The 26,573-nt window shown below is 32.9% G+C and overlaps 2 protein-coding genes across 8 annotated transcripts; one reads left to right on the forward strand and one right to left on the reverse strand.

The window, feature by feature from the left end:
- The first annotated feature begins 75 nt into the window (after window positions 1-75).
- On the forward strand, window positions 76-3,345 carry LOC133701034 (calcineurin B-like protein 10). Of its 3 annotated transcripts, none has more exons than XM_062124798.1 (8): window positions 76-638; window positions 732-814; window positions 1,113-1,172; window positions 1,577-1,685; window positions 1,799-1,851; window positions 1,977-2,048; window positions 2,171-2,283; window positions 2,959-3,345. In XM_062124798.1, the coding sequence occupies exons 1-8, from the start codon at window positions 458-460 to the stop codon at window positions 3,011-3,013; spliced, it is 726 nt and encodes a 241-aa protein (XP_061980782.1). In that variant the 5' UTR covers window positions 76-457; the 3' UTR covers window positions 3,014-3,345. The 3 variants fall into 3 exon arrangements, with proteins under 3 accessions (XP_061980782.1, XP_061980783.1, XP_061980781.1); XM_062124797.1 differs by having other exon boundaries at window positions 79-638; window positions 1,968-2,048; XM_062124799.1 differs by lacking the exon at window positions 1,113-1,172 and having other exon boundaries at window positions 78-638; window positions 1,968-2,048.
- Window positions 3,346-3,452: 107 nt separating this feature from the next.
- On the reverse strand, window positions 3,453-10,643 carry LOC133701033 (protein FLX-like 3). 5 transcript variants are annotated; one of them, XR_009843500.1, is made up of 6 exons: window positions 9,952-10,643; window positions 9,711-9,878; window positions 9,220-9,303; window positions 8,944-9,116; window positions 5,143-5,299; window positions 3,453-4,187 (listed from the first exon to the last, which is right to left on the reverse strand). XR_009843500.1 is itself a non-coding variant. In XM_062124794.1 (4 exons), exons 1-4 carry the CDS (start codon window positions 10,455-10,457, stop codon window positions 9,042-9,044), a joined length of 816 nt encoding a protein of 271 aa, XP_061980778.1. In that variant the 5' UTR covers window positions 10,458-10,638; the 3' UTR covers window positions 8,807-9,041. The 5 variants fall into 5 exon arrangements, 3 of the variants coding, with proteins under 3 accessions (XP_061980778.1, XP_061980779.1, XP_061980780.1); XR_009843501.1 differs by lacking the exon at window positions 3,453-4,187 and having other exon boundaries at window positions 5,161-5,299; window positions 9,224-9,303; window positions 9,724-9,878; window positions 9,952-10,638; XM_062124794.1 differs by lacking the exons at window positions 3,453-4,187; window positions 5,143-5,299 and having other exon boundaries at window positions 8,807-9,116; window positions 9,224-9,303; window positions 9,724-9,878; window positions 9,952-10,638.
- Window positions 10,644-26,573: the final 15,930 nt, after the last annotated feature.

A 26,573-nucleotide genomic window follows, 5' to 3' on the forward strand; every position in this document is an offset into this window, starting at 1 on the left:
TAAAAAAAATTAAAAAAAATACTTACATATATATATTTTGTAAGAATTAAAAAAAGAAAAAATTACTAAGACAGCATTGATGTCATGGTTCTGACATTGTCATGATACAATTAGCTATTACATAATCTTACGAGGTTTATAGTTGGAGAACACTGTTGGAGTTTAAGATTGCCAAATATGATTAGCATCTGTGCCTGTATCCCATTATCTATTGCACTGTTTTCTTTCCCAGAAAAAAAAAAACAAAGAATTCTACACTCCCTTTCACTCTGTTTGGTCACTGAGATACCAAGGGAAGGGAAGAAAAGAAAAGAGAAGAAAAGAAGCCAGGAGATAAACGTTCATATAATCACATTAATGATATAGACTTATCCAATTTCTTATCAAGTGGAGTGCTCTTTTTGCGTGTGTGTGTGTGTGTGTGTGTGTGTGTGTGTGTGTGTGTGTATAGCTGTGAATGGACAGAAGCTCAAGCTCTTTGCAAATAAGTGAAAGAATCTGTGCAGTGTTTATACCTTTAATCGGTATTATACAAGCTGTGGTATTGAGTTTTACTGCTTGCTTTGATCACCACCTTCCTCCCAAGAAGCTCCAATACACCATTGATGACCTCCGTAGGATAGCTAGCAACTCTCTCTGTATGTTTTGCTCTTTTCCACTCTGTCAGGAACTTATGGTTATGGGTATTAGTTTTTGACGTTGTGTGTTTGTTGGTGCTGGTGATATTGCAGTTACAGTCAATGAAGTTGAGGCATTGCTTGAGTTGTTCAAGAAGTTGAGCAGTTCTGTTATTGATGATGGCCTTATACACAAAGTAAATCAAATCTCTTCCTCTTTTATTTCCTGTAGATGCATGCGTTTTTGTTCTGATTTTTCTTAATTCTTATGGGATTTCTTTGTTGAATTTAATGTCTTAGTACTGTACTTAATTGAGATAGATTTGAAGAGCTTTGAGCTAATTTGAAATGCTAGTTTAGAGAAGTACAATTTCCTTCGCAGATAATAATAGAGATAGGAAAAAAAAGAAAAGAACAGGTGTTCTAGGCAATTATAATCACTGTAGAAGTCAATTAATATACTGAACTTATCCTTGTTTCCTTTGTGATTTGAAGGAAGACCTCAAATTGGCCCTGCTGAAAACTCCAGCTAGTGACAACCTCATCTTGGACAGGGTAGATTCAGTGTGCCAGCCTTTTAACTCTTTTTTTCAAATTTTACGCACTATTCGTCCATTTCATATGATTGTTGGGAAGTAAGATCACCAATCTAGTCATGTTGCTAGCCACAAGAATGCATTTCAGTAACTTATGTGGCTTTGGATCATGGGGTGGATGCATATGTGCATCAAAGAACTCCTTGATAGAGCTCTATTCCCATATGATACTGAACATGGTATCAAGCATCGTCAGTTTCTTTCTTTTACATCCTAAACTAGTTTGCATTAGGAATACCCTAGCTCTTAGGCTGCAGCTGTAGCTTCTTCTTTCTTTCTTTTTTATCCACCCAGCGCATGACTTTCGATCATCTTTCCTTTGGATCTGTAACTCATTAGCTCATAGCTCACCGTTTCTTCTAGCTATTTGCTCTTTTCGATGAGAAGAAAAATGGGGTAATTGAATTTGAAGAATTTGCCCGAGCACTCAGTGTTTTTCATCCTCGCGCTCCCATGGAGGCTAAAATTGACTGTAAGTGTTTTTGCGAATAATGCAGCCTTCTTTAGCTGTTTACTTTATGTGAATAGAGCTTAGATTTTCTTGTTAAAAACCATTGGTTTCTTTCTTCCTTTGGTTTCATGCAGTCGCATTTAGGTTGTATGATTTGAGACAGACTGGATTTATCGAGCGGGAAGAAGTGAGTATCCCTTTGTTTCTATTATGACTAGCCAAATTGCAACATCAAAATCACAAACATGTGCATATAATACTACTCTTTCACGTGTTGATCAGCCACTAACAGGTAGTTTTCAGGTCCGGCAGATGTTAAATGCCATTTTGTTGGAGTCTGGGTTGCAGATCTCAGAGGAAAGTCTTGAAGTTATCATTGACAAAGTAAAGAACGCTGGTTTCTGAGCTAAAATTTGTTCCTTCTGTGCTTCTTTCAGTTCCCCTTCTTTCCTCTTTCCTTTCAAAGCTTTTGACATTCACAGTGTTGGCTTCCATATATATCCCAGACATTTGCAGATGCTGATGCTGACAAGGATGGTAAAATTAACAAAGTAGAATGGAAGGCATTTGCTACTCAGCACCCAAACCTCTTGAAAAATATGACACTTCCTTATTTAAGGTAACCTGCCTCCTCGTCCCCTTCTCATTCTTGTTAAGACAAAGATTTCCCTCTGTTACCAAGTTCAGTTTTTGCTAGCTATCTATTTTGCTTAGCATCCGTCGGCATTGATTTTCATCTGTTTGGTAATGATTGTTGTGCTTAAACCCAGCATTGATTCTAGTCAGGACAGAGGACCTGTGGAATGAAGTAAAATTTTCATGTTTGAAAGGATGTTTCTTGATTTCTCTTTTCAAATTTACTTCCTTGATTTTGCGAAGGGATCTCACAAGGATTGGATTTAATGCTTCTAAAGAAGAGGAAAGATGTGGAACATATGGGTCTTGAAAGAGGTTGACACGGAGGATGGTATAGTAAAAATATTCATCTAGAATTTGGAGAGTTAATTCAACTGGTTAGGACTTGAGTTTGCTCTTTAATAGTCACGAGTTCGAGTCTTTTCAGAACCACTAGAAGTTTACATGGTCGTTAACTTTAGGGCCCGGAGAATTAGTCGAGATACGCGCAAGCTGGCCCGGACACCCACATTAATTAAAAATAAAATAAATAAAAAATAAATGTTCATGTAGCCTTCCCCGGAAACTTCCTTTGGAAGTGAAATGAGCTTCTGCACTTCTGAATCTGTACTTTGAAAGGCCATCACTCATACGGTGTTTGTGTGAACTCATTTTGCAGGGACATCACCACAATGTTTCCCAGTTTTATTTTCAATACAGAAGTTGAGGACTGAGTGTCGTTGCTGCCAATTTTTGACGAGGTCGGATGCTGAAACACGTCTGGCAAGGCTTTAAATCCATGATGACTATTCAAAAATGCTTTCAGCTGGCAGCAGATTTTGGATTTTGCTTGGAACCTGTTTATGTTCATGTTGCCTTAACAAGAGTGACTTGAGTTTTAATTGGATGGTAATGGCATGACTGGAATCGCAAGTAGGTCAAACCCATGGCATGCCTTCCCGTAACTCATTGTTAACTTGTACAATATTCTTGTTGGGTTTAACATTTACCATGTATTATTATTAAATTCATAAACTTGGAAGAATAATTGTACATTATTAACCCATCATGACTTCAAACTGTACTTTTTAAAATAGTTTTTCATATGATAATGCATTAAAATTATTATTTTCAGTTTTTTTAATATTATCACATTAAAATCATACAAAAAAATTAAAAAAATCAATTTAATACTTTTTGAAGTTAAAAATACTTTTGAAAAATACCTAAAAACAAAAACAAAAATTGTATCAAACACCACCGAAACACTAAAACAATGGCATGCCGGTGAATGATGATGAATAGGGGGGGTATCCCTATTAAAGATGGGGAAAATTAACAATGAGCATAGATGAAGAGATGAACTAGCATGCCAGGTCTGTCAAGCAAGCCAGCAAGTGATACATCATGTTATAGTTGGGGATGCTAAAAGGCTAGCACTTGGCCGTTGACATCTAGAATAGAAGCAAGGCAATTTTTGTAACCCACCACACATCCTTCACGTATTGTTCACACTTCTGAGATGGTGGAACATGAGGCCTTGTGCGAACTCAACATGTAAACCGTTCTCGAAATAGTGCACAGCAGCTCTGCTATAAAAATTGACCAAACAGATACCAAGTCTTGATTTCGTGGACAATATCAGCATCTAGAATTGTTGCTCAAGAAGGCAGGATTAAGGAATTATTCTCCAGCAAATTATGTGCCAGGTTCTGGAGAAGTTGCTTTTGATTCCTGCTGGCTGCCTCTGTCCAACCTGGAGCTGTTAAGAGTTAATTTCTTTCTTTTCCCCAACACTTGAGAAGAAGAAAGAAAATGAAGTATTTGACTAGATTCAATGATAGTATAACGTGTTAGAGCACGGCAATCCCCCTCGAGGATACCCTTCTCCCTTCTCCTCTCCTTCACCTGAGAATGGATACTAGGCAACATGAGATTCACTTCATATATTGTATAACAAGATAACATAACGTAGGAAAAGAGGAAAAAGATTATATTTCAAAAAGGGCCTGGTCATGTATTTCCCGTGATGATCTCACCATTCCACTAGAGTTACTGCCCACCAGTTCCTCATCGGTTAAAATAAACGAAATTCTCATTGCAATACATAAATAAGTTGAACCTTGAAAAAGCTATACTGCCAGAACCTAACTGATCAGAATTAGGTGCAAGATGAAGCACGCCAAAATCCATAAATACAAAAATATGTGAATGTATCTGCGAAAGCCATAACTTCAAACCAGCCCCATGCTTGTGAGTAGTTACTGCTACGACGTATAAAACAATGGGAAAGCAAAGCTATAACTAAATTGATCAAAAGTTGAGTACAAACTAGAAACTGTAATTTAGATCATTCTAATTTCTAAATGTCAATGAGCAAGTTACATCATTCCAATGCTCAAAAATTGTCTGCACAATCATAATGGGAGGGATTAGTGCACGCTTTAGCAGATTGTAGCTTAAACCTTCTCTCTTTTCATGTAGTTTTTTTTTAGATAAAATTAACAGTTGATGGTTTCAAAAACCATTAAACTGGGAACTCCTGCCCATCCAAAAAAATAAATTCTAAAGTCACCATTTTTGGCTCATTGAATATAAAACTGCATGGAAGGGCATCTGTTTTGAGTAGCAAGCTAGTTTGACATTGAAGTTATTTGTTGGTTTCATCGTTACAATATAGGTGACTTTGAAAATATTATTGGAATAAACACATTAAAATACAACATTATTTTGATTTTACCCGTCCGTTTTGTTGCATGAAAAAACAGATGACTGCTCTTTCTATTTTTAAATCATTCTAGAAGCAAGGCATAATTTTATCCCGTTCAAAACTCAAAAGAGAACAACCACAGAAGACATATACCTGACTTCTTCTCCACCATGATGCTTTAGTCTCCATGGTACCTCCCTGATTGGCGTTGCATTTTCAAACTTCCTGATGGGATGGGAGGGAAGTGACTAGTACCAAAGAGATTCAAAAACTTTCTTAACCTTCGTCACACTAAGAATCGGTCTTTCATCTGCAGAACATTAAGATAGTATATAAATTAAAAGGTATCCCGAATTTGGCAATGTCATGTGATACAAGAGCAACATACAAAAGAACATTGTACACAAGAAAATTAATCTTAGAAAAGCTTCGATGATAAATTATCAACAAGACAACAGATGAAAAGATACATTGTGCAGCCTAGGAACTACATTTCACACCCATCTCTGAGTCCACAATCATACTAGCAGCTTTAATTTATGTCAAAGGCTGTTTCACTGAACCTACTCCCATTTAGTTGACTCCTTCGGTGCTTTCACCAGACAAAGAAAAGCTTGAGGTATCCTTTGAATCAACAACTCTTCGCCTTCGCCCACCGTGCCTCATAATGTTCAATAGTTACATTTACCTAAAATGACCGTACATACAGGGAAAAAAGAAACTAGCAACTGTCAAGGCTATGAATCTGATGTTTCTTTGAATTGTTGACATAATTCTCAACAACTAGGTGCAGAAATGCCTCTCCTGACAATAATGCAATCATCATTTCACAAGACTGATAAATTTCATGTTATGCCAGAACCCTACTTCAGGTAAACTTCTCACAGAACCTATATCACATAAAAAGCTCTAAGATAACAAAAGGCTAATAAACTATAAACTGTAAGCAATAATAGTCCAATTTATACAAGAAGCTGACTATGCCTAGCATCTTCTTTGAACAGAAAAGCTAATTCCCTGAACCTACTCTCGTTCAGATGACTCCTTTGGAGCTTAAACCCGACAGAAAAAACCTGAGATGTCCTTTGAACCAAAGACACGTTTGCCTTAGCTCACCGTTCCAGACATAAAAAGCCCTAAAGTAAGACCACCAAGATAGTTAAGAGGCTAATAAACTAAAATTGCAGGCGCTAATAGTCCAATTTATACACGAAGCTGACTATGATTAGCATCTTCTTTGAATCAAAAAGCAAAACCTGTAACAAGGTAATAGGTTACAAGTTCAGAAGATATTCATCTAAGTTGATAGGAGTCGGCATGGGTGATAAAACATGCAGTTTGTTACACTCATATTAAAGTAAGGCCACCAAAATATGTTGTGCCATACCAAAAGAATGGTTGTGATTATTATCTATACAGCCATTTCATCTACACAAACCAACAGAAGCTGGTTCCTATATACTTGTTCAATTGCTAGAATTATCTCATGGCTCTATAGAAATAGACATGATTTAAAGGACATCAACATCAACCCAAGATCTCTTTAGTCCACCTCTACTACTTCAGCATACTATCTAGTATAGCCCAAAAACCTATCCTGATTTTACAAACACATATACCCATACCCAATCCTCATTAATGTCTCAATAAGTAAACATCAAGAGGCAACTATCACAACCTCCAATATATTCAACAATACAATAATTTAGCCAGCCAAATATCACCTCATGCCATCCTCAAGTAAAATCTTAGAGGCTATCACCTCATGCCATCCTCAAGTAAAATCTTAGAGGCTATCTTTTTCTTCTGGAATTTCTCTGACATTAGTGGGACAGTCATCCACATTGTAGCATTTTGAACACCAACTTAACATATCTATACTGGTTCAACTGCAAAATTCATATCTATGCGCCAAAAAATTACTCGGCAAGGATGTAACTGAAGAGAAAAGGGTTCAACTTGTACAGATGAACTGCAACAAGATATGAGAACTTGGACGCCTACAGCCCATTTGAACGGCATACTCTTACATAGATCTAAACTAATCATTAAGTATCAACAAATAAATAATGACAGCAAGTAGGAAGAATAGAAGTCACCAAAATTAGCTTTAAAGAAAGACTTTAGAATTTAGATCCATGAAACTCATAACAGAAGCAGAATACCTGCCTATGACGCGTATAGTAGCCAGCCTCTTGTAAGTTGTAATACTACATGCCCATTTCCTTCAGGAATTCCATGCTTTATCTTGATGCATGAAGAAGTGACTTGGTATCCATGGAGGCAACCATTATATATTTGACTAAATGGTGTTGCAGAACAAATTAGATGAAGAATTAGAGAGCGTGTGCTGAAATAAGGGTTGTAACAATGTCGCATAGCCATAGATAGGATTAAAGCCAAAATAAGGGTTGTAACAATGTCGCATAGCCATAGATAGGATTAAAGCCAGGTAAATTTTGATCAGGGAGGAAATTAGCAATCACTTCCATCCAAGATTCAAGTCTTGGGATGTCACCATTCAATTTCCACACACAGTTTTGAAGTGCTGAAAAATGGGATGCATACATTCCAATAAGTCCATCCAAGAATCCAAAAAATATACTATACCTTTCCACAAGCTGCACCAATTCTATCTCCACACAGCCACCTCCGGTCACTAATCAAATCCAATCAAAATGGGAAGCTTTAGAATGGCTAACCACATCATACCTGTCAAGTGTCAACTTGACAATCTAAACCCTCTAATATGAGATCAGTACTTTTCCTTTGTCCAAAATAGCTCCAATCATGAACCACCAAAATGAAAACTAAGACCCTACAGTGTATCCTCCACACCAAAAAAAAATGACAGGGCCTAGTAAATAGAGTATAAAAACAGAAGGAGCATTTGCACATCAAAGAAAATCCCTACACACATACTCTAAGCTACAACCCTACAACATTAACAAAAGTCAATCTTCAAAAGCCACTCTATAGCAGTAATCCATACTGCTAAACACTTCTTCATATGGAGTTGTGGGAACCAAACAGTAAGCTTCTATTGTAAACTAAACATGAATAGAAGCATATAAAACCATGTAAGAGATAACTCAAGAAAAATTTCTATCAATCATGAGAACCTGAACAATTCCATCTCAAATTCATGACATCCCAAGCTTCTTGCCTGAAGGAATGTCTAGAGCAGAACAACTCAGTTGTAACCATGGTGCTATTAAACAAGCATTCGTTTTCAAATAGTATTCTATTCTGCAACTCCTATACTGCATGATTAAGCTCCGTATCTCATAAGAGAAACTACGGCAATGGAATGATTGCACTATTGATGCAGATACATTGCAAGGACTTTCTATCTCCTTATGTGCCAGAAAGGAACAGCACGATCTCCAATCATATACCAACAGAAAATTACTTAATTATGTACAGAATATCCTATGATATACCAAGTCTCTTGTCCTAATCATACTGCACAGAATGACATGCATTCAGAACATATCCTTCTACAGCAAGCCACACCCTAAATACCTTGGACCTAAGGAATAAATTGTCTTGTCATGTATAATAAACAGCAAACCCGCTAACCTGTAGCACCTTGAGCACATTGCAATTGCAAAACTGTAAGCTTCAAAATCTACATTTTGTTCAACCACAAGAATTGGCTGCGCTTATGTAATCCCACTACCTATATGCCTCCAGGCATTACTTCATTGATTCCCTAGCAACTAATATCAAACAAAATTGTTTCTAGCCTTCACCCAGCTCAGTCAGAAGAGATGATTTACATCGAAACTTAAAGCTAAAAAGGGCAGTCACAACATTGAAAATTACCATTATATTATGTAATGGAAAACCAAGGTTTCTACTAATTAAATAAAGCAGTAACAAATTCCTATGAAAAAGCATTTTAGAATAGCTAGAAAAGTTGATTAATAAAAGACTACTGGTTCATCATACACATATAGATGAAAGACACTCCTCGACTATTGAGATATTGGCAGGAACAGGCAGCCAGAGTAACAACTTTGCACTTCTTGGATTTGAACAGAACCATCTCAACGACGAGGCATGCGGGGCTTCTCCCATGAAGCAGGACCAGGGCCATAGAAAGGACCCTTGTCAGCAGCACCCTGAGCAACAAAGTAAGTTTTTTTTTTTTCAAAAAAAAAAAAAGAGCATTCAACTTGGTAATCACTAAAAACACAAACCTAATTCCTAATTATACGAGCGCACCTACCAGATGAACTGCATACCCATCCCCATATGGAGGAGGAAAAGCCCCTTCTGGAATACCGAACTTCATCCCATATGATCCACCTTCCACCAAAAAAGATCAAGTTGAGGAGATTAGAAGCAAAGCTATAGTACTGACACCAGCCAAACAAGGAAAATGTACTAAAGATTTCAGCTAAGCTGATGAAGAATGAGCAAAAATCTGTGAGAAAGACAGGATAAGGATGTGCTGAACAGCAAGAAGGCTTGATATAGTCAATCTCAACTCCCATGTGGACAGGAAGTCAATTATATGATAGATGCACTGGCAGGAGAGGGTAGATACTCTCTCCATCACAATCAGAAATAGAAACTAATCTCGACTTTTGTTAAGCTGGCACATTAAGCTCCAATATTGACAAAATGAGGAGAGGAAAGTTGAAAGAAACACAGAACAAGTATAAGAATTCAACACATCAGTTAACAGCTAAACTAAACAATGACAAACATACAAGACAGTTATACCAGCAGCAGCACTCCAGGGCGGTCGATTATCAGAACTAGAAAGCTCTACACGTAGCTTTTCAACTTCACGTGCCATGGAAACCAAATTCTTCTCCATTGACTGTCTCTGCTCCACCAACTCAATGTTGGCCTTCTTTTCATATTCAATTGCAGCTCTACAAAAAAAAAGCACAATTGAAGAAAGAAATAGGCAATCCAACCACAAACAACCAAGGCAATCCAACCAACCTAGTATGCATTAGCTCCTGGTGCAAGCCCTCAATCTCACCCCGTAAAAGAGGAATCTGGTGATTATCAGCTTGCAGTCTCGCAACATCTTGTTTCAGGGTTTGGACTTGCCCAACCAGTTCCTGCTTCGAACTACTCAGCTTCTGAATCTCCGCACGGAGTTGTACAGTCTCATTCTTCAAAGGCTCAGTCACACGAAGATCAGCCTCAAGCTTCAATCCCTTCTTGATAAGCACATCTTGTTCTGCACGAATTTCAGCAATCACAATATTCATTCGATGAAGCTCTTCCTTTGCAGCGCCAAGCTCTTGCTGCAGACCCATACGATCTTCGATCAGCCTACGGTTATCACCCAAGAGGCGTCGGATTTCAGCATGTTGCATCTCAAGCTCCTCCTCCAAGAAAGCAGGCTGTGGCATCGGATGGCCACGAATGAATGGTCGTTCAACGATGAATCCCCGCCTGTCGTTATAAAGTTCACGAGGGATGCGATTTCTCCCTGCCATTTTAGGGTTTTCTGGAAAATTCCGGTTTCTTTCTTTTCTTCCCTGCAAGCCGATAGAGAGAGCGAGCGAGCGATGATCAATCAACGACTTAATGTGATCCTTTATTGATTAATTGTTTTTCAATTTGTGATCCTTTATCAATTAATTTTTTTAATGCATCCTTTTCTGCTTACCTTCATTACTTCCAAATTTGTATACTAAACTAGTTATTTGATCTCGAATAATTTTATTTTTCAATAAAAAATATAAATGTATACGCTTTTTTAACATGTTTTTATCTATAAAAAATTCTTAATTAAAAAATAAAAAGTATATATGAATCTAATTAAATAATTAAAAATTATTTATGTTAATAAATATTAAAAAAAATGTTAATAATAAAAACTAAACTGAAAAAATTAAGAAATAAATATAGATTAAAGTATTTAATCTTTCAACACGGGTCATGTATGAAATTATATTTAATAATTGTTTTTCCTAGAATAGATTATTTATCCAATCAAACAATGTAAAAAAAATTGTTAATGATAATTAAAAACTAAATTACAAAAAATAGAGAGATAAATATAAAACAAGATATTTAATCTCTCAACATAGATCATGTACACAATTATTTTTAATAATTTTGTTTCTTGAAATAATTTTTTTATTTAATCAAACGATAATAGAAACAAACACACATATAAAAGCGATTGAATAAAATCAAAGAAAAAAAATATTATGCAATGCTAGACATATTCGAAAAAAAATATTATAATTTTATATGAAAACCAAGTAAAAAATAAGTGATATTTAATCAAAGACTAAATTAAAAAATTATGAGATACATTTGGAAATAGACATTTAATCTCGAAACACGAGCTATAGACTTGATTGTATTTAATAACATTATTTCTTGGAAAGAATGTTTTATTGAATAAAATGATAATAAAAAATCATGCATAGAAAAGTGATTGAATAAAATTAAAATGAAAAAAATGTAAGTATTGCTACAAAGAAAGAATGTTTCCTAACATTAAAAAAAATATTAAAATGATACTCGTTAACTAAGTAAAAATTAAATCATATTATATCAAAAAAGATCATAAAAATTTGTTAAAGATTTATTAAAATTGAAAAGAAAAGAAGAAAACAATCAATAAAAAGATGAAATTACAAGAAAAAAATAAAATAACAAAAAAAGAAAAAATTATTATATAAATATAATTAAATATCACTTAATCTTAGATTATAAGAGAGACACTACCAATTGATCCCCACTAGTCAAACCACATCAGCATTTAGCATTTGAATTTGAATATAAGTAATTCTTTAAAAGTAAGGAAATATAACTAAGAAGGCAAGGAACATGTTAAGGCGAGGAAATATGAAAAGTTGTATAGATAGGTTTCTTCTAAATCAAATCGGCCCTATGCAAATCAATGGTGCATACAAATAGCTAAAGGGAAAGGTAATTCGTTCCTAACCACTTCTCAATTTGAAAGTATAATCTTATAGAAGAAAATGAAACTATTTTGAATTATTATAATTAGCTTGTTCAACCATTGCTGAAAGAATTTAAAGATGTTATTTCTGAAGAGATTCTTTTGAGTTCAACCTTGTGCAATCAAGATTGAATCCAACTCACCAAGCCAAATTACAAAAGCAAGTGGAAAAGTTGATGGTTAGGGGACTAATTAGAGAGAGCATGAGTCCTTGTGCTATACCAGCCTTATTTGTGCCAAAGAAAGATGGAACATAGCGCATGCGTATGAACAATAAAGCAATCAACAAAATCACAATCAAATATCGATTTCTTATATAAAGACTTGATTATCTGTTTGATTAGTTGTATAAAGCCAAAGTCTTCTCCAATATGGATATAAAGAGTGGGTATCCTTGTATATGAATATATGAATGAGGGTAGATGATAAATAAAAGACTGCTTTTAAAACCAGCAAAGGTTTATATGAATGACTAGTCATTCCATTTGGTTTATCAAATGATCCTAGTATATTTATAAGATTGATGACACATGTATTTTAGCCTGTTTAGAGAAGTTTGTAGTGGTAAATTTCAATTATATTTTTTATGTACAATAGGTTTAATAAAAAGCATAAGGAGCATTTGAAGAAGGTTTTTGACACTTTAAGGAGCATCACTTCTTTGTAAACCTCAAGGAATGCCATTTTCTTTTCTAATAACATTGTTTTCCTTGGCTATATTATTTTTAACACATGAATCAAAGTTAACTCATGCAAGGTGGAGGCAATCTTGAGTTAGCCAACTCTAAAAATGATTTTTGATATCTGAAGCTTTCATGGTTTGGTTTCATTCTATAAATAGTTTATCAAAAACTTTGGGACATTAATTGCTCCTATAATTGAGTGTTTAAAAGGAGGAGTTTTTAGGTGGAATGATGTTGCTCAAGCTAGTTTTGATCTTATCAGAACTACGATGATCAAAGCTCTCATCCTATTTCTTTAAAATTTTGAAATAATCTTTGAAGTGAATTATGATGCTTCTGGAGTGGGAAGTAGGGCTGTTCTAAGTAAAGAAAGGAGACTAATAGCTTATTTTAGTAAAAAGCAAATGCTACAAAAAAGAAATAGTCCACCTTTGACAAAAAGTTTTATGCCATCATTCGAGCACTTTACCATTGGACTCATTACTTGCTATCTAACAAATTCATGTTTTATTCAGATCATGAAGCACTCAATTATTTAAGTAGCCAAAAAAAGCTCAACACTTGACATACAAGATGGGTAAAGTTTCTCCAACCCTTTCAATTATATTGAAACATAAATTTGAAAAATTAAACCAAGTGATAAATGCTTTAAGTCAAAGATATGCTCTTATAAATGCAATGCAAGCTTTGAAATGATTAAAGAATTTTATGAAGATGATCTAGATTATAGCTCTATTTGGAAAGCTTGTTCAAGTGGAGTAAAGAATCAACACTTCTTGCAAAATAACTTTCTATAAAAAAGGAAAACACTTTGTATACCACAAAGTTTTGTATAGGAAGTTATAATTTTTAAAGCACCTAGTGGTGACCTTATTGAACATTTTAGAATGGAGAAAACACAATAAGAGCACTTTTATTGGCCCAAAATAATTTGTGATGTTAATCGAATTGTGAACATGTATAGAACTTGCCACAAAGCAAAGAAGTATGGTAGCAATACTAAATTATATGCTCTTTTGGTAATTCTAATTGTACCATAGAAAGATGTGAGCATGTATTTTATTCTTGGACTCCCTCAAACTTAGAAAATAAGGGCTTTTATTTTTGTAATGGTGGATACATTTTAAAAAATTGCACATTTCATCCCTACCAATAAAACATTCGATGCTACTTATGTTGTTGGCTTGTTTTTTTAGGAAATTATTTGACTCTGTGAAATTCCAAAACCATTATTTTTTATCATGATATCAAGTTTTTGAGTTATTTTTGAAAGAATTTTTTGGGAAAATTAGGAACCAAGCTAAAATTCAGTACTTCTCATCATCCTTACATAGATGGGCAAACTAAAGTGGTGAACTGTACTTTTGGTTCTTTGTTTAGAAAAATATCCAAAAGTGGGATTCATTACTTCCTTATGTTAAGTTGGTATACAATCGGTCTCTTTGTCAAACATTAAGCCATAATCCATTTGAAGTTGTTTATAGGAATCCAATCAATCCTATAAACTTATCTCTTTATTTAATTAAAAACAATTTGACTATAGATGCTTTAAAATATGTCAAACAACTTAAATAATTTCATGAATGAGTCAAGAAATTAGATTAAAATGAAAACTAAAAAAATACAAGAAGCAGGTTGATAAGCATAAAGAGTATGTCATGTTCAAACCATGTTATGAAGTTTAGATCCATTTGAGAAGACAACGGTTTCTAACCAGAAAGTTTCCTAAACTTTAAACACTTGCTAATGGCCTTTTAAAAGTCTTACAAAAAAATGGTTATAGTGCTTACAAGATTAAGTTGTCGAGTGACTATGGAGTTTTAACAACTTTTAATGTGTCTGATTTATCTTCTTATATTGATGATGAGCCACTAGACTTAAGGGTGAGTCTTTTTCAATTAGAAGAGAATGATAGTGATGGATCAAGTTTAAATCTAGCTTAAAAACCTTTGGGTATTTAACCAACAATGGAAGAGTTTTCAGTCCAAGAGGTGGATATAGATCTGATTGCATCTTGTGGCCAAATTGGCTAAATCTTATTAAAGTTATATTTAAGTCTACTTGAGTTTTATAAGTGTCTCTATTCATTTTTTTTTATTCTATTTGGGTTTTCTATGTTTGAAGGTTTATCCTAAACTTAAGGTTGGTTAAGACTTAATTAATGTGTTTTTATTGTGGCTTTTCATATTCTTAGAGGGATGTTCTAAGCTTATTTATGTTTTCTTTCATATTGTACTTTAAGAAGTTAAGTTCATCAATTATAGTACTTTTTAAAGTTTTTTTTTTTAAAAAAATTTCTTGTCTCTTAGGCGGGTTCCTAGAGTGATGAAGTTATCCTATTATTCTACATCTTAGAATTGTATGGCTTATCTTTAAAAGTGTTTCAATCGTATTTTAATAAACTATCCTCATTCTTTTCAACTCAAATTGTATCATGTTGATGAATAGGAAAAATCTGATAATACGAGAATCAATAAAATTCCAAAGCCTCGCGGTTAGACCTTTTACACTCTACATATGTTTCTAATTAGTTTTTATTTAGAAATTAACATATGATGAAGCAATAACTACCTTTATCAAATGAGAAGTAGAATGATAGATTGTGAACCCTCGAAAAGGGATATTATTTCTAAGAAGCACCAACTTGTAGAAAAGAACATGAGTTTAAGAAGAAAGATTGCAAATATCTAAGAGGCTGTTTGGTAATGTGGCTGCGGGTGAGGTTCACTCACAGCCACACATATCAGTGTTTGGTAAAGCAAATAAAAGTGATTTTGCTTGGTAGGACCCACCAACTTTCGCTGTCGTGCCACAAGATTTAGAGAAGCAGCATTAATAATGATTTTGCTGCTTCTCATGGGTATTTTTAATTAATAATGAAGCATGACTCCACTGTTGCACTGTTCACTAAAGTGAACAATTTTTTTTTTTGAAAAACCAGTGCGAAAAATTTAGTTTTTTCCCTCCCGAAAAACCAGTGTAGTTAATTGATTTCACTCGTGTTGTTCACGTGAACATGAACAATATTTTTTTTGTTTTTTTTTTAAAATTAGTTTAAGGTGAATTAAATTTACTCGTACTGTAATCTCAATTTTATTCTTGATAATATTTTACCTAATTTTATTGCACGCTCAAAAAATCATGGAAACTGTAGTTCTTGTCGAATGACTTTTGTACGTAATGAAATTGTAACTTTTTTAAAAAAAATTATGTTTTACTCGAAAAACTAGTATTTAATATTATTTAATAACACTACATAAATTAGAAAGATATCACATGATGACGTAGCATTTGTGGAATTTGATCACAATTCCAATTATGTTCTTCCCGGGTCCGACCCAGTTAAAAAAAAGTCAGTTTTTGTTGTTGCGCGCTTAAGAAATCATGGAAAATATAGTCCTTGTTGGATAGATTTAGTATGTGATGACATTGCATATAGTTTAATGGAATAATAAAAAAATATTTGATATCAATATTATTTATTTCATGATGTAATAACAGTAGTTAAATCTACAATATTTAAATTAAAAATCATTACTCTATATATATATATATATATTAATTATTTTATAACCTCAATTTGAAAAACATTTTTTTAACCAAACACATTAAACTACTTTTTGTTCAACCTTAATTTCAACCACAGTTTTAACCAAACATATATTTTTTCAAACCAATCTCAACTAAAAGTACTTTTTATAAAAACAACTTTTTTAAAACCACAACCATAACAACAACCTCAATACCAAACACACCCAAGTTTAAAGAATAAAAGAAAAACTATTGATGTGCTTGATTTTATATGATTTTTACATACTCTTACTTTTAATTTTATGCTAATTTATCTTAATATTTCTATTTTATATAGTTTTTATTTATTTATTTTAATTTATATGCAGGAATAAATAAACTCATATATTTTAGAGTAAAAATTCAGCACTCGATCATTAAATTCCAGATAAACATTAGCTTTCAATTGATTGAGCCTCATTGTATTGAGAAAGCCTATTTAGAAGCCAACTAGTCATTTTTTTGCGCTGTGTTGTGAGTTAGATGATAATATTGTAAAGCTTAAACAATTTTCAAGATAAATCATGTATGTGCTATCATAATCTTGGTTGTTTAGATGATATTATAACAAGTAAAGATTTTTTTTAGATGCATAAGACCATGTATAAAATATTTTTCACTTTTAATATAAGGAAAAAAAAACCTAAAAGAAAGTTAATATTTAAAATATTATTAGGAATAACAATTTATTATCACTTACTTTAATATAAGAATAAAAAAACCTTGTATGAGGTTGATATTCAAAATATTATTGGAAATAACAAAACTCATTCACTTATAATATAAGGATAGAAAAAATTGCAATGAATTTTATCTGAAAATATTATTTGAAATGATGCAATTGTTAAAAATTCCAAGTTTATCTTGAAAGAAACCTTAATGATAATTGATAAAATTTCAATATTCTAAACCAAGTTCTTGACTTAGAAAATCAAGATTTGTTCATCTTAGCAAACCTGCCTTAGTAGGCAGAGCATAACAAACAAGGAAAAAAATAATACAGCTTATCTTAAATAAGTCGTAATAGAGGTGTTAATACCTTTCATTTATAAAATCAATCTCTTGTCTAGAATCTTTAAAGACTAATTAGGGTTCATAATAACTATAATATTAGGCGACGACTCGTAAACCAATCAAAGACTATTTAGAACATCGCCCGAGAAGGATCACTGCGACGTCACACTCCCATGAATAGGGTATGATATCATGTAAAAAAATGAAGCAAAATTATGTCCTACACACTTCATCAAGACCTCATGCAAATAAAAATAGCATCAATCTTTTTACTTAAGAGCTTTGACTTTTATGATGTATAACAAATAGAGGTTTTAATAGATTTTTTTTTTTCATAAGCTTAATATTTCATGTTTTGCTTCCTAATGTTTTGTCTAAAGAATGATCAATAAAGAAAATTTCTCTTATTTATCGATATATTAAAAATGTTTTATTAAACAATACAACAAAAGATAAATTCTTCTCTGATTTTTTTTATAAGAACCAAATTATTAAAAGAAAATATGTTTTAGTAGCCAACTAAATAGGTAAAGTTACCAAGACATGTTCCATATCTCTTGCATATGGTCCCATCATGTTCACTACTCTCTTCTCTTTATCAAAAACACATTTGGCCTTAAACCATCATATGCTTCCTTCAAACCTCTCAAAGCTACAATCCAAGATAAATTTTCTTGCATGCTAATTTTCCATGTAAGCCAATCAAATCTTCACAACTTGTACTATAACACAAAGATAGCCCTTTTCAAAAACTTCAAACCCTTTAAAAATGTATATTACTTGAACAACTCGATTTGTGTCATTCTTTCATTATATTTGTCAAAACATGAGCTTTAAGATAGACAAACATCTTGAACTAGCACAATTCCTCTGGCTTTATTAGCCTTTTTATGTCTCTTTAAAAATGGATTTCACAAAAGTATGGTGTTGAGGTGTTGCTTCTCAGTTTCACATCACACCTAGATGAAGCAACCATGACTAACTACTCCCTGCACATCAATAATTGAAAAACTTGTAACCATTTAATGGCAAAAAAAAACCCTTTTGATTTATTTATTTTTTAGTTATTCAAAATCTCATATAACTTAGGAGTATACCCGATAAAAATCAAAGAAAAAAAGCCTACAAACAATACAAATATCAAGAAAACTTCACTTAATCCTCAAAGAGATCAACAAAAGAAAAAAAATTAAAAGGTAACAAATTAACCAACTAACAATCATGGGAGATATAATAACCAAGGCACCATGTTACATCATCTCACTTAAAGATAAAAATGTAAAAATAGAAATATAGCAACCATACTCTAGTTTCTTCTTGTAGGCTGGTCTCTCATTGTAGTCTAAAAAGGAAAGAAAAGACTAAGAAAATCTAGCAGATAAAGAACTTAAAGATATGAAAACCATAGACCAAATATAATTTTTTAGAAGAAAATCCTTTATTCTAGATGATAAAATACCTTTGCTTTTATAAGAATGGAGACAAAGATGCTATACTAATTTTAACCAAAGAATAAAGCTTACCCACATAACTGGGTTACAGCTAAAGAAAACACATAGAATAAGTTATTATCATATATAAGAATTCATAGCACTCTTTAAAAGTAGGCAAACCTGATTTGTGACATGAGAGAAAAAAAACTTAGTCAACAATTAACAATAACTAAAATTATAAAAATAATGATAATTAAGGCAACCTAAAAAAACCCTATAAAATTATTTAATGGAACAATCCCTTACCTATATTGAACTTCAAGCCCTAAAAACTAATAAAAAAATCAATTAAATCTAGCCTCTTGTTTTTTCAACTAAGTTGTTCCCTGCCTAAAACAAAGTAATTTTTTTTTATCAATAATTAGAAAAGGAAAAAGAAAGGAAATATGAAAATCTAACCTTTTTTCTTCTCTAATTGGTGACAGTATGTAAAAAAAAAAACAGTTAACCTTAAATTCTCCATTTCCTTCCTCTTCTACATATCTTTCTTAATATTTCCTAAAAAATATTAAAAATGCACTTCTTAGTATTCTTTTAACAATTCAGGTACTTATTACTCATGAATACATGTACTCTTACATCATTACACATATTTTTCCGACTCTTAATGTTTCAACTTATAAAATGCTATCAAACAAGTTAATTTCATGTATATACAAATATTATGTTTTCTTTTCCATATAATAATCACCTATATTTCTTTAAAAAACTCAAAAAAGTCAAGTAAAACCTAAGAAAAGACCAAAATATAAAATCAAGCTATCACAAAACAATAGCCAAAACGGTCTCATTGTTTTGAGAAATGGTTTGACTGTTTTTTGAATTGATCTAGTTGTTTCTCAAAATAGCTAGCTTGTTTCTGCTACTAGAAAGTTTCCCCCTTTGATTTGTTTTGGTCAAAATCTTCACCCTTGTATCCAACTTGAGTTTTACTTTCAAGATCAGTCCTAAATCATATAAGTTGTATACATAACACACCAAAAGATGAATTTTTAAATGAACAACACTCAATCTCCAAAATTTCTAACATTCAAGAACTTAAGGAACTTATCTTTCCTTCTAGTTTTTTCATGCATAACTCAATTTCATCACATTCCTGGTGTTATGCAATCATAATCATATATAAGATCATATAAAGACTACACCTAGAACTTTCCCCTAATTAGCTGAACTTAATTAGGGTTTTTACCCTTGAAGTTCTCTTTAATTTATGGTTTAATTCTCCTAATTACTTCTTATTGCATTATTATTTTAGGGAATCTCTATAAAATACAATAAATTCTCCCTAATCTACATGAACCTAATTTTACAAACAAAATTAGGGCTTTTCCCTTTCTCTTTAAAATTGAGTAAAGTGGGAGAAGAAGAACGTTAAAGCACCTTACCAAATAGTCTTGAATTCACAAGATTACTTCTTGAATGCTTTCTTGATTGATTTCCTCTTGTTCTTTAATTTTTCAGCTTTTCATTAATTTCCTTGAATACCCTATTATTTTCTTGATTCTGCGTATTTAATTTCTTTTTGTACTAATCATTTTTTTTTGTTTCTCTCAATTCTCTATCCTGATATGTTCTCTTTAAAAAATTAAGAGGTCACAAAAAGTTCTCCCTCTCTTTCCCCTTTTTATTTTTAAAGTGACGACTCCTATCTTTTCTTAGAGAAAACTGTTAATTTTTCTCTTTTTATTAAAGAGGGCTTATGTCATTTTTAACCCTTTAAGTTCTCTACTTCCTAATTGAGTTCCTCCCCTTTTAGGTCAATCCTAGTGTTCATCCTAGATCCCTTTTTCTTTATACAATTTTAGTCCTCTTTTTGTTGTTGTTGTTCTTATAAGGATTTTACATTATAAATACCCAAATCAAGCAATCTTAAAGTCAGAAGAGATATAAGATAAATGCATACAACTCTTATGTTCATGAAGTTCTCAAAATAAGTTGATCTAATAGAGAAAATAAGGCTGAAAGTTATAAGTTGGAATTTAGTAGTTTTTGAAAAAAGATTAGGAAACAAATAAAAGTAGATTTTGGACCAAAAAAAGAGAAAATACCAAGGAAAAGATCAAGAATAGAGTCGATAAAAGAGTTTTTTTTTTTTTTTTACCATTGAAAGAGGAGGAAAAAGTAGAAGGAAAGAAGGAGAGAACTAAAAGAAACTAGACACTGTAGTGGAGTGCTTCTTCAACCGATTCCAAGGAAAAGAGCTTATATTCTTCTTCATAATTTTCTTTTGATGTATTCCAATAAGAACATAGTTTTATTTCATATTTATTATGAATTAAATTTTATTGATTACACAATTTAAATTTCAAGTTGTTTTATTTCTAATTTTTCCATGTTGGGTGTTTATACTTAATCTTATTGCTCATAATTTTTTGACCATTTACTATTTGATCTATTGAATTATAATGATACTAAAAGGTAATTTATGATTAGAAGCTTTCAAAATTAAACACTATTATTTGAGCAAAAGATAGAGATACTTTACCGCAATTAGTGTGATTGATTTTTTAAAAAAATCCAAAGATCTTAATGAATCTTTAATTAATTTAATTTACATAGAGATATGTTAAATTATTAGGTAGATATATTTTTAATGTTATTTGAGAGAAAACATTGAATAATTTAGGGATGTTTTAATCATCAACAATAAGATTTAAAATTTTATAACAAGAAATTGTAAATTGTGTGGGTTAACTAGGTGAAATGAAAATCTCTAAATTTGTTTTTGTTATCTCTATAGACTTAAATAGTAATTAATTTGGTAAATTCCAATACTCAATAGCATAAATAGTGATCTGAACTCTATGGATATAAAGATCTAAAAACCCATAATAAAGTTTGAACACAATCCTAGAAAGCCAAAAATCAGATTTAAGATAGAAAACGTGACACAACTATTACTTTGAACCAAGGCACCAACATCATTGAAATTCAAAATCCAACCCAACAATTAGTGAATCATGAACAAGTATAAGAATGACACCACGAATGTTGTAACCCATTTTTGGATCCCCACACAAAATACAAAAAAAATATCAAAATAAAAAAAATATTATAGAAAAATAATAGCAGTGAAAAGAGGATGACAGAGCACCCAGAAAATGGTCAAATTGGTTGAGGAGGTTTAAAAATACAAGGATTGAAGTTTGACAGTATATCTTTTTTTGGATTCAAGGAAACCCCACCTCCCGAAAAGCGCACTTTGTGGGTCCAGGTGAGCGAGTAAAACCCCGGCTGTCCCAGGCTCTTACAAGAAATGCACAAAATCAGATGTTTATGGACTTAATTAAATTTTATTGAAGGTTTAATTGAATTTATGGAGGGTTGATCGCAAGAAAAATTGATTTTTTAGTCAATTTGAGTTTTAATTGGAAGAAATTAAAGTTCTGGGGTAACATTATTATTTTTTAGAGTTGATTTGGTCAAATCAGGGGCTTAATTGCATACATATTGAAGTTTGGTGGCCAATTAGGAACTTGATTGAAGAAATCCAAAACCAAGGACCATAGTGAAAAAAGCACGCAAATTGAAGGGTTGATTTGAAATTGGACCCATTTTGGCGCCAGTTTTCGTTTAAATGAAACAGAGCGTTTTGATAAAAAACGACGTCGTTTCATGCATTTCATTGAAAAAAAAAGTGAGAAGCAAACGATGCCGTTTTGAACGGCACCATAAGCCTTCTTCTTCCCCTGGACGCGCAGAGAAACAGGGGAAGAAGAAGCATTTTCCCTCCCATTTTTTTTTATCCTCTCTCTCTCCCGAAACCCAAAAAACCAACGACCCGACTTGTCCCTTCACTGACACCACCACGCCCTTACGCCAAAAGGGCCATGCCCTACAGAGGCAGGGGCTGTTGTGCAGTAGCCGCCCCCATGCATGCCACCATGCCTTGCACCATGAGAGGGCAAGGCAGGGTGGCCCTCTCTCCCTCTGCCTATAAATACAGAGGGAGTGCAGAAGGAGGGAGAGGACCGAAGAGGGAGGGGGGAAAGATTGTTTTGAAAGAGAAAGGGAGGAGAAACCGAGAGAGACCGACTGTTTTTAAGGAGGAAAGAGAGACCGAAAGAGGGGAAACAACAGTTTTTTTAGAGAGAAAGGAGTGAAGAGAAGCAGACCGAAACACTAGAAATTAAAGGGGAGACAAGAAAAAGGAGGGAGACCGAGCGAGAAGACAAAGGAGAGAAAGGGAAGCCATCAAAGAAACGGGGAAGAACAGGAAGTGATAGAGGAAGAAAAAATACTGGAGAAGAAGAACAACCACAGTTACCACCATGCTTCCTCTCCACCGCCACAGCGCACCACCTAACCACAGCTGACAGCCCTGAAGAGACAGAGGAGAAAAGGAGAAGATAACGAAAAAAAACACAGAGGAGAGGGGGCTGAGAAGAGAAACAGAGGAGAAGAGAGAAGGAAGGAAAACGCAGCCGCTGTCACCGCCGCCTTCCACCACCGCTGACGACCACAACCGTGCTTTCTCGCTCCAGGTAACTTTCTCCCCTCTCCCTGTTGTTTTTAGCTGTTCATCTTCATTATGCATGCAGAACGTGAGCAATTCATGTTCTGCAGCAAAATGAAGATTAATTAGCTAGTTACTGTGCTGGGCACAGTAACTAGCTAATTATATTTTGCTAGTTAATGTGTGCAGCACAGTAACCAGCCCTCTTATTGCTTATGGGCTGGAACATCAGCCCAACCCACAGTATATGGGTCGGGTCAGGCCCAGCCCAGGATGGGTGGGCCAGATCTGGCCCAGTTTTTTTTTTGTTAAAAGAAAAATTCAAAAATATTTTTTTGTAATTTTACAAGTTTCCCGCGTATTTTTATGTCATTTTAATTAATATCAAGCAATATTTTTCATGTTGCTAAAAATACAAAATCCGATATTAAAATACCTGGTTTTCGTTAAAACTTCTAAAATAAAAAAAAACATGTTTTGAAAAAAAGAAAAATGTTTTTGTGCATACGGCCAAGTATCTCAAAGCTAAAAAATCATATGGTGTTTTTCAAACATAAAAAAAAAAAACATTGTTTTAGCATGCATTTTGGCTTTGATAACCAGTTTATTAGAGTCAAGAGAACATTGGCCAAAATTTCAAAAACAACAAAAATTTTATTTTGTTTGTCTTTTAGTATCCGGGGCACAATATTACACGTAATACATATTCCGGATATTAAATGTTTTTTCAATGTTAGAATGGTTAAGTTCTACCCCATTAAAGATAAGAACCTCCTTATTGAGGAGGACTTTTCTTGAGTCTTAGATAGACAGGACCAACAAGTAGAAAACACGACCAAACCTTAGATTTTGATTAGACAAATAAAACAATGCAGCTTACCTTAGGTAGGACGTATTTAGGGTGCTAATACCTTCGCTTTACGCAACCAGTCTCCGTACCTGATCTCTGAGGCTAGTTAGGGTTCCTAGTGACCATAATACTAGGTGGCGACTCCCATTTCATTTTTTTTTCACCGCTAAGAGACAAACAATTCCTTGTCTCCCCACATTTACCAGATATATATCCATACATGAGGATGGATGATCGCTGCGACGCCGCACACGTGCGACAACAAAGATAGTTGTTCTTCGATAAGTCAATTTTAGTTATTTCCAGAACAAAAACAAATATAAGTTTTCCTCTTATACACACAAATATTATTATGAAATCAAAGTTTGCAAAAACAATAAATATAATCTAAATAATCCTATTTATAAAAGATAAAAAAATGTCCTAAACAATGTTGAAAAAATTAAAAAAAAAAGTTCGAAAAAAATAGAAAAAAAATCTTAAATTAACTAGGAAATTAATACAATTCTCACATAATAACTTCTAGATCTTATCGCATGGACTTCTTAATGTTTGATCACTATGAAATTTCAATAGTACATTAAAATAGGCTTTTGGAATCTTTTGGTAAAATGTTAGCCTAATCCAATGGTTAATAAAAAAAAAATGTTTGTTAGTATAAAACTATGCATTAGAAAAAATCAGCCAAAAACCTACTTAAATGTCCTTAAATAATAAGGATTGTTCCAAATTCAACTCTCCTAAGTATGAAAATCTTTGTAACAAATAATGATACAAACCAAGTTATGTCTAAATTTTGCTTTAAAATGCGTACTGACCAATTTTGCAAGTTTGAGCATATATCTCAAATCATACATCGGATCGAGCTAAAGTTTTACAGGGAGATACTAGACATATGAAAATAAATTTTGGTAAAATTTCAGATCAATTGAGTTTTAGGAACATATTATTTAAATAGGTAGAAGTTGTTGTTATTGTTTTGGCAGATTCATCAACAAAGTGTTCTTTCTTAACTATTTTTTGTTAAATTAGTCCAGACCTCTAATAAGTTAATTTTAGACAAAAAATAGAGATTAAATAAGGTTTATTTAGGCCCTAAAATTATGCATGGGCTTAGGGTACAAGAGTTCTTAATGTGGCTTGGGTTCATTGAAGAATTTGAGTCCATACCTTGTAAGGATTCCAAGTCCCACATAGTCTTAATGTGGCAGCATCTAAAGGGATCTTTCTCTTAGATTTATTTTCCTTATTTTGAAGGTATTCCTAACACATCAAGGTGACTTAGAGGAGAAAATATAAGAAAGCAAATTATAGCAATCAAAACAAAGTTTCCTAGTTGAATTCCTACACTAAAAGTTACGATCAAAACACTATTTAGGAGAGCTCGAAGATTTCAACTACATAGAAGAATTCTAACATGAAGAATTTGTTTTTATTATCATATTTTCTTTAATTTATATTGAAAAATTATTTTTAATTTGGGTTTATTCTAGCCCATTAGACATTATTTAAGAATTTATTTCATTATTGGACTTTAGTTGATTCTTAGTTTGGGCTCATTGTCTAGCAACCTAAAAGGGATCCATTATGGTTATTTAGAGGAGACTATATAATATTTTTGGAGCTATAAGTCTTAGTACCTTGGTGATAATAAATATGAGTTTCTTTATTTTGATTGTTTGTGGTAAGGCATTATTTGTTTATAGGGACAATGATCGTGACAAGGATCGTGCAATCGACTTATTGAAGATTAACTAGTTTTGTGGCATCATTAAATACTTTGGAGTTTTAGGTACAAGCTTATCTTTAGGTCTAAGTTTATTCCAATACTTTTGGTTCTTAGGTAAAAAGTTACCTATGGGTTAAAGTTTCATCAAACCTAGTTTTTAGGTTTTGAGTTATATTTAACTTCGTTAAAGGTTGCTTTACTATGTGATCATGAGGTCCACATTCGTTTTTGCCCCTTAGTTTCCTTGTAAATAATAAAAATTCCTAAAATGTTTTGCTAAAATATCCTTTTAATGTTAGGATTAATTATCGCCACCTATCTTTTCTTGTAGAGCATGGAAAGTTGTTCAAACAAGAATGCCCAATTATGCCGCTATCTTTAAGCCTTAGTTGGAGTTAAGCCCTTCTTGTACATGGATTAGGTTGCCCTATATGTGTTGAAGCCTTATTGAAGTCAGTCTTGGCCCAAATGTTCTAAACAAAACCATTCAATACCTCATTTAGATTTCTGACCGTTAACCATGTGATTGACCCAATTGGCACCTCTAGTGAATCGATTGTCAAGGTGGGTTGATCCATTTCATCCTTTCTCTTTAAAAGTATTCGACATTGAATTATCATCTATATCAAACAAACAGAGAACAGAAATATTGAAAGTAGCACTAACACCATACTCTCTTATTAGATCCACTTTGTAGATGTTGTCATTGATTTTTTTTATAGATTTGGAATAGAACATCTCCTCGAGGTTGTAATTTTGATTTTATATGGGATATAAACCTCCCCAAAACTAATCACCTGGTTGGAAAATAACTCATTTACGCTATTTATTTGCCTT

This window comes from Populus nigra, chromosome 8, assembly GCF_951802175.1.
Source record: "Populus nigra chromosome 8, ddPopNigr1.1, whole genome shotgun sequence".
NCBI classification, from domain to species: domain Eukaryota; kingdom Viridiplantae; phylum Streptophyta; class Magnoliopsida; order Malpighiales; family Salicaceae; genus Populus; species Populus nigra.

What these genes read in the sequence shown, in the direction of transcription:
- LOC133701034 (XM_062124797.1), top strand. Translation starts at nt 458, where the DNA reads ATGGACAGAAGCTCAAGCTCTTTGCAAATAAGTGAAAGAATCTGTGCA. An exon ending in GATAGCTAGCAACTCTCTCT is followed by an intron (nt 639 to 731) that starts GTATGTTTTGCT and finishes GTGATATTGCAG; the next exon opens with TTACAGTCAATGAAGTTGAG. An exon ending in ATGACACTTCCTTATTTAAG is followed by an intron (nt 2,284 to 2,958) that starts GTAACCTGCCTC and finishes CTCATTTTGCAG; the next exon opens with GGACATCACCACAATGTTTC.
- LOC133701033 (XM_062124794.1), bottom strand. Translation starts at nt 10,457, where the DNA reads ATGGCAGGGAGAAATCGCATCCCTCGTGAACTTTATAACGACAGGCGG. An exon ending in CAGGAGCTAATGCATACTAG is followed by an intron (nt 9,879 to 9,951) that starts GTTGGTTGGATT and finishes TTTTTTTTGTAG; the next exon opens with AGCTGCAATTGAATATGAAA. An exon ending in GCCCTGGAGTGCTGCTGCTG is followed by an intron (nt 9,304 to 9,723) that starts GTATAACTGTCT and finishes TTTTGGTGGAAG; the next exon opens with GTGGATCATATGGGATGAAG.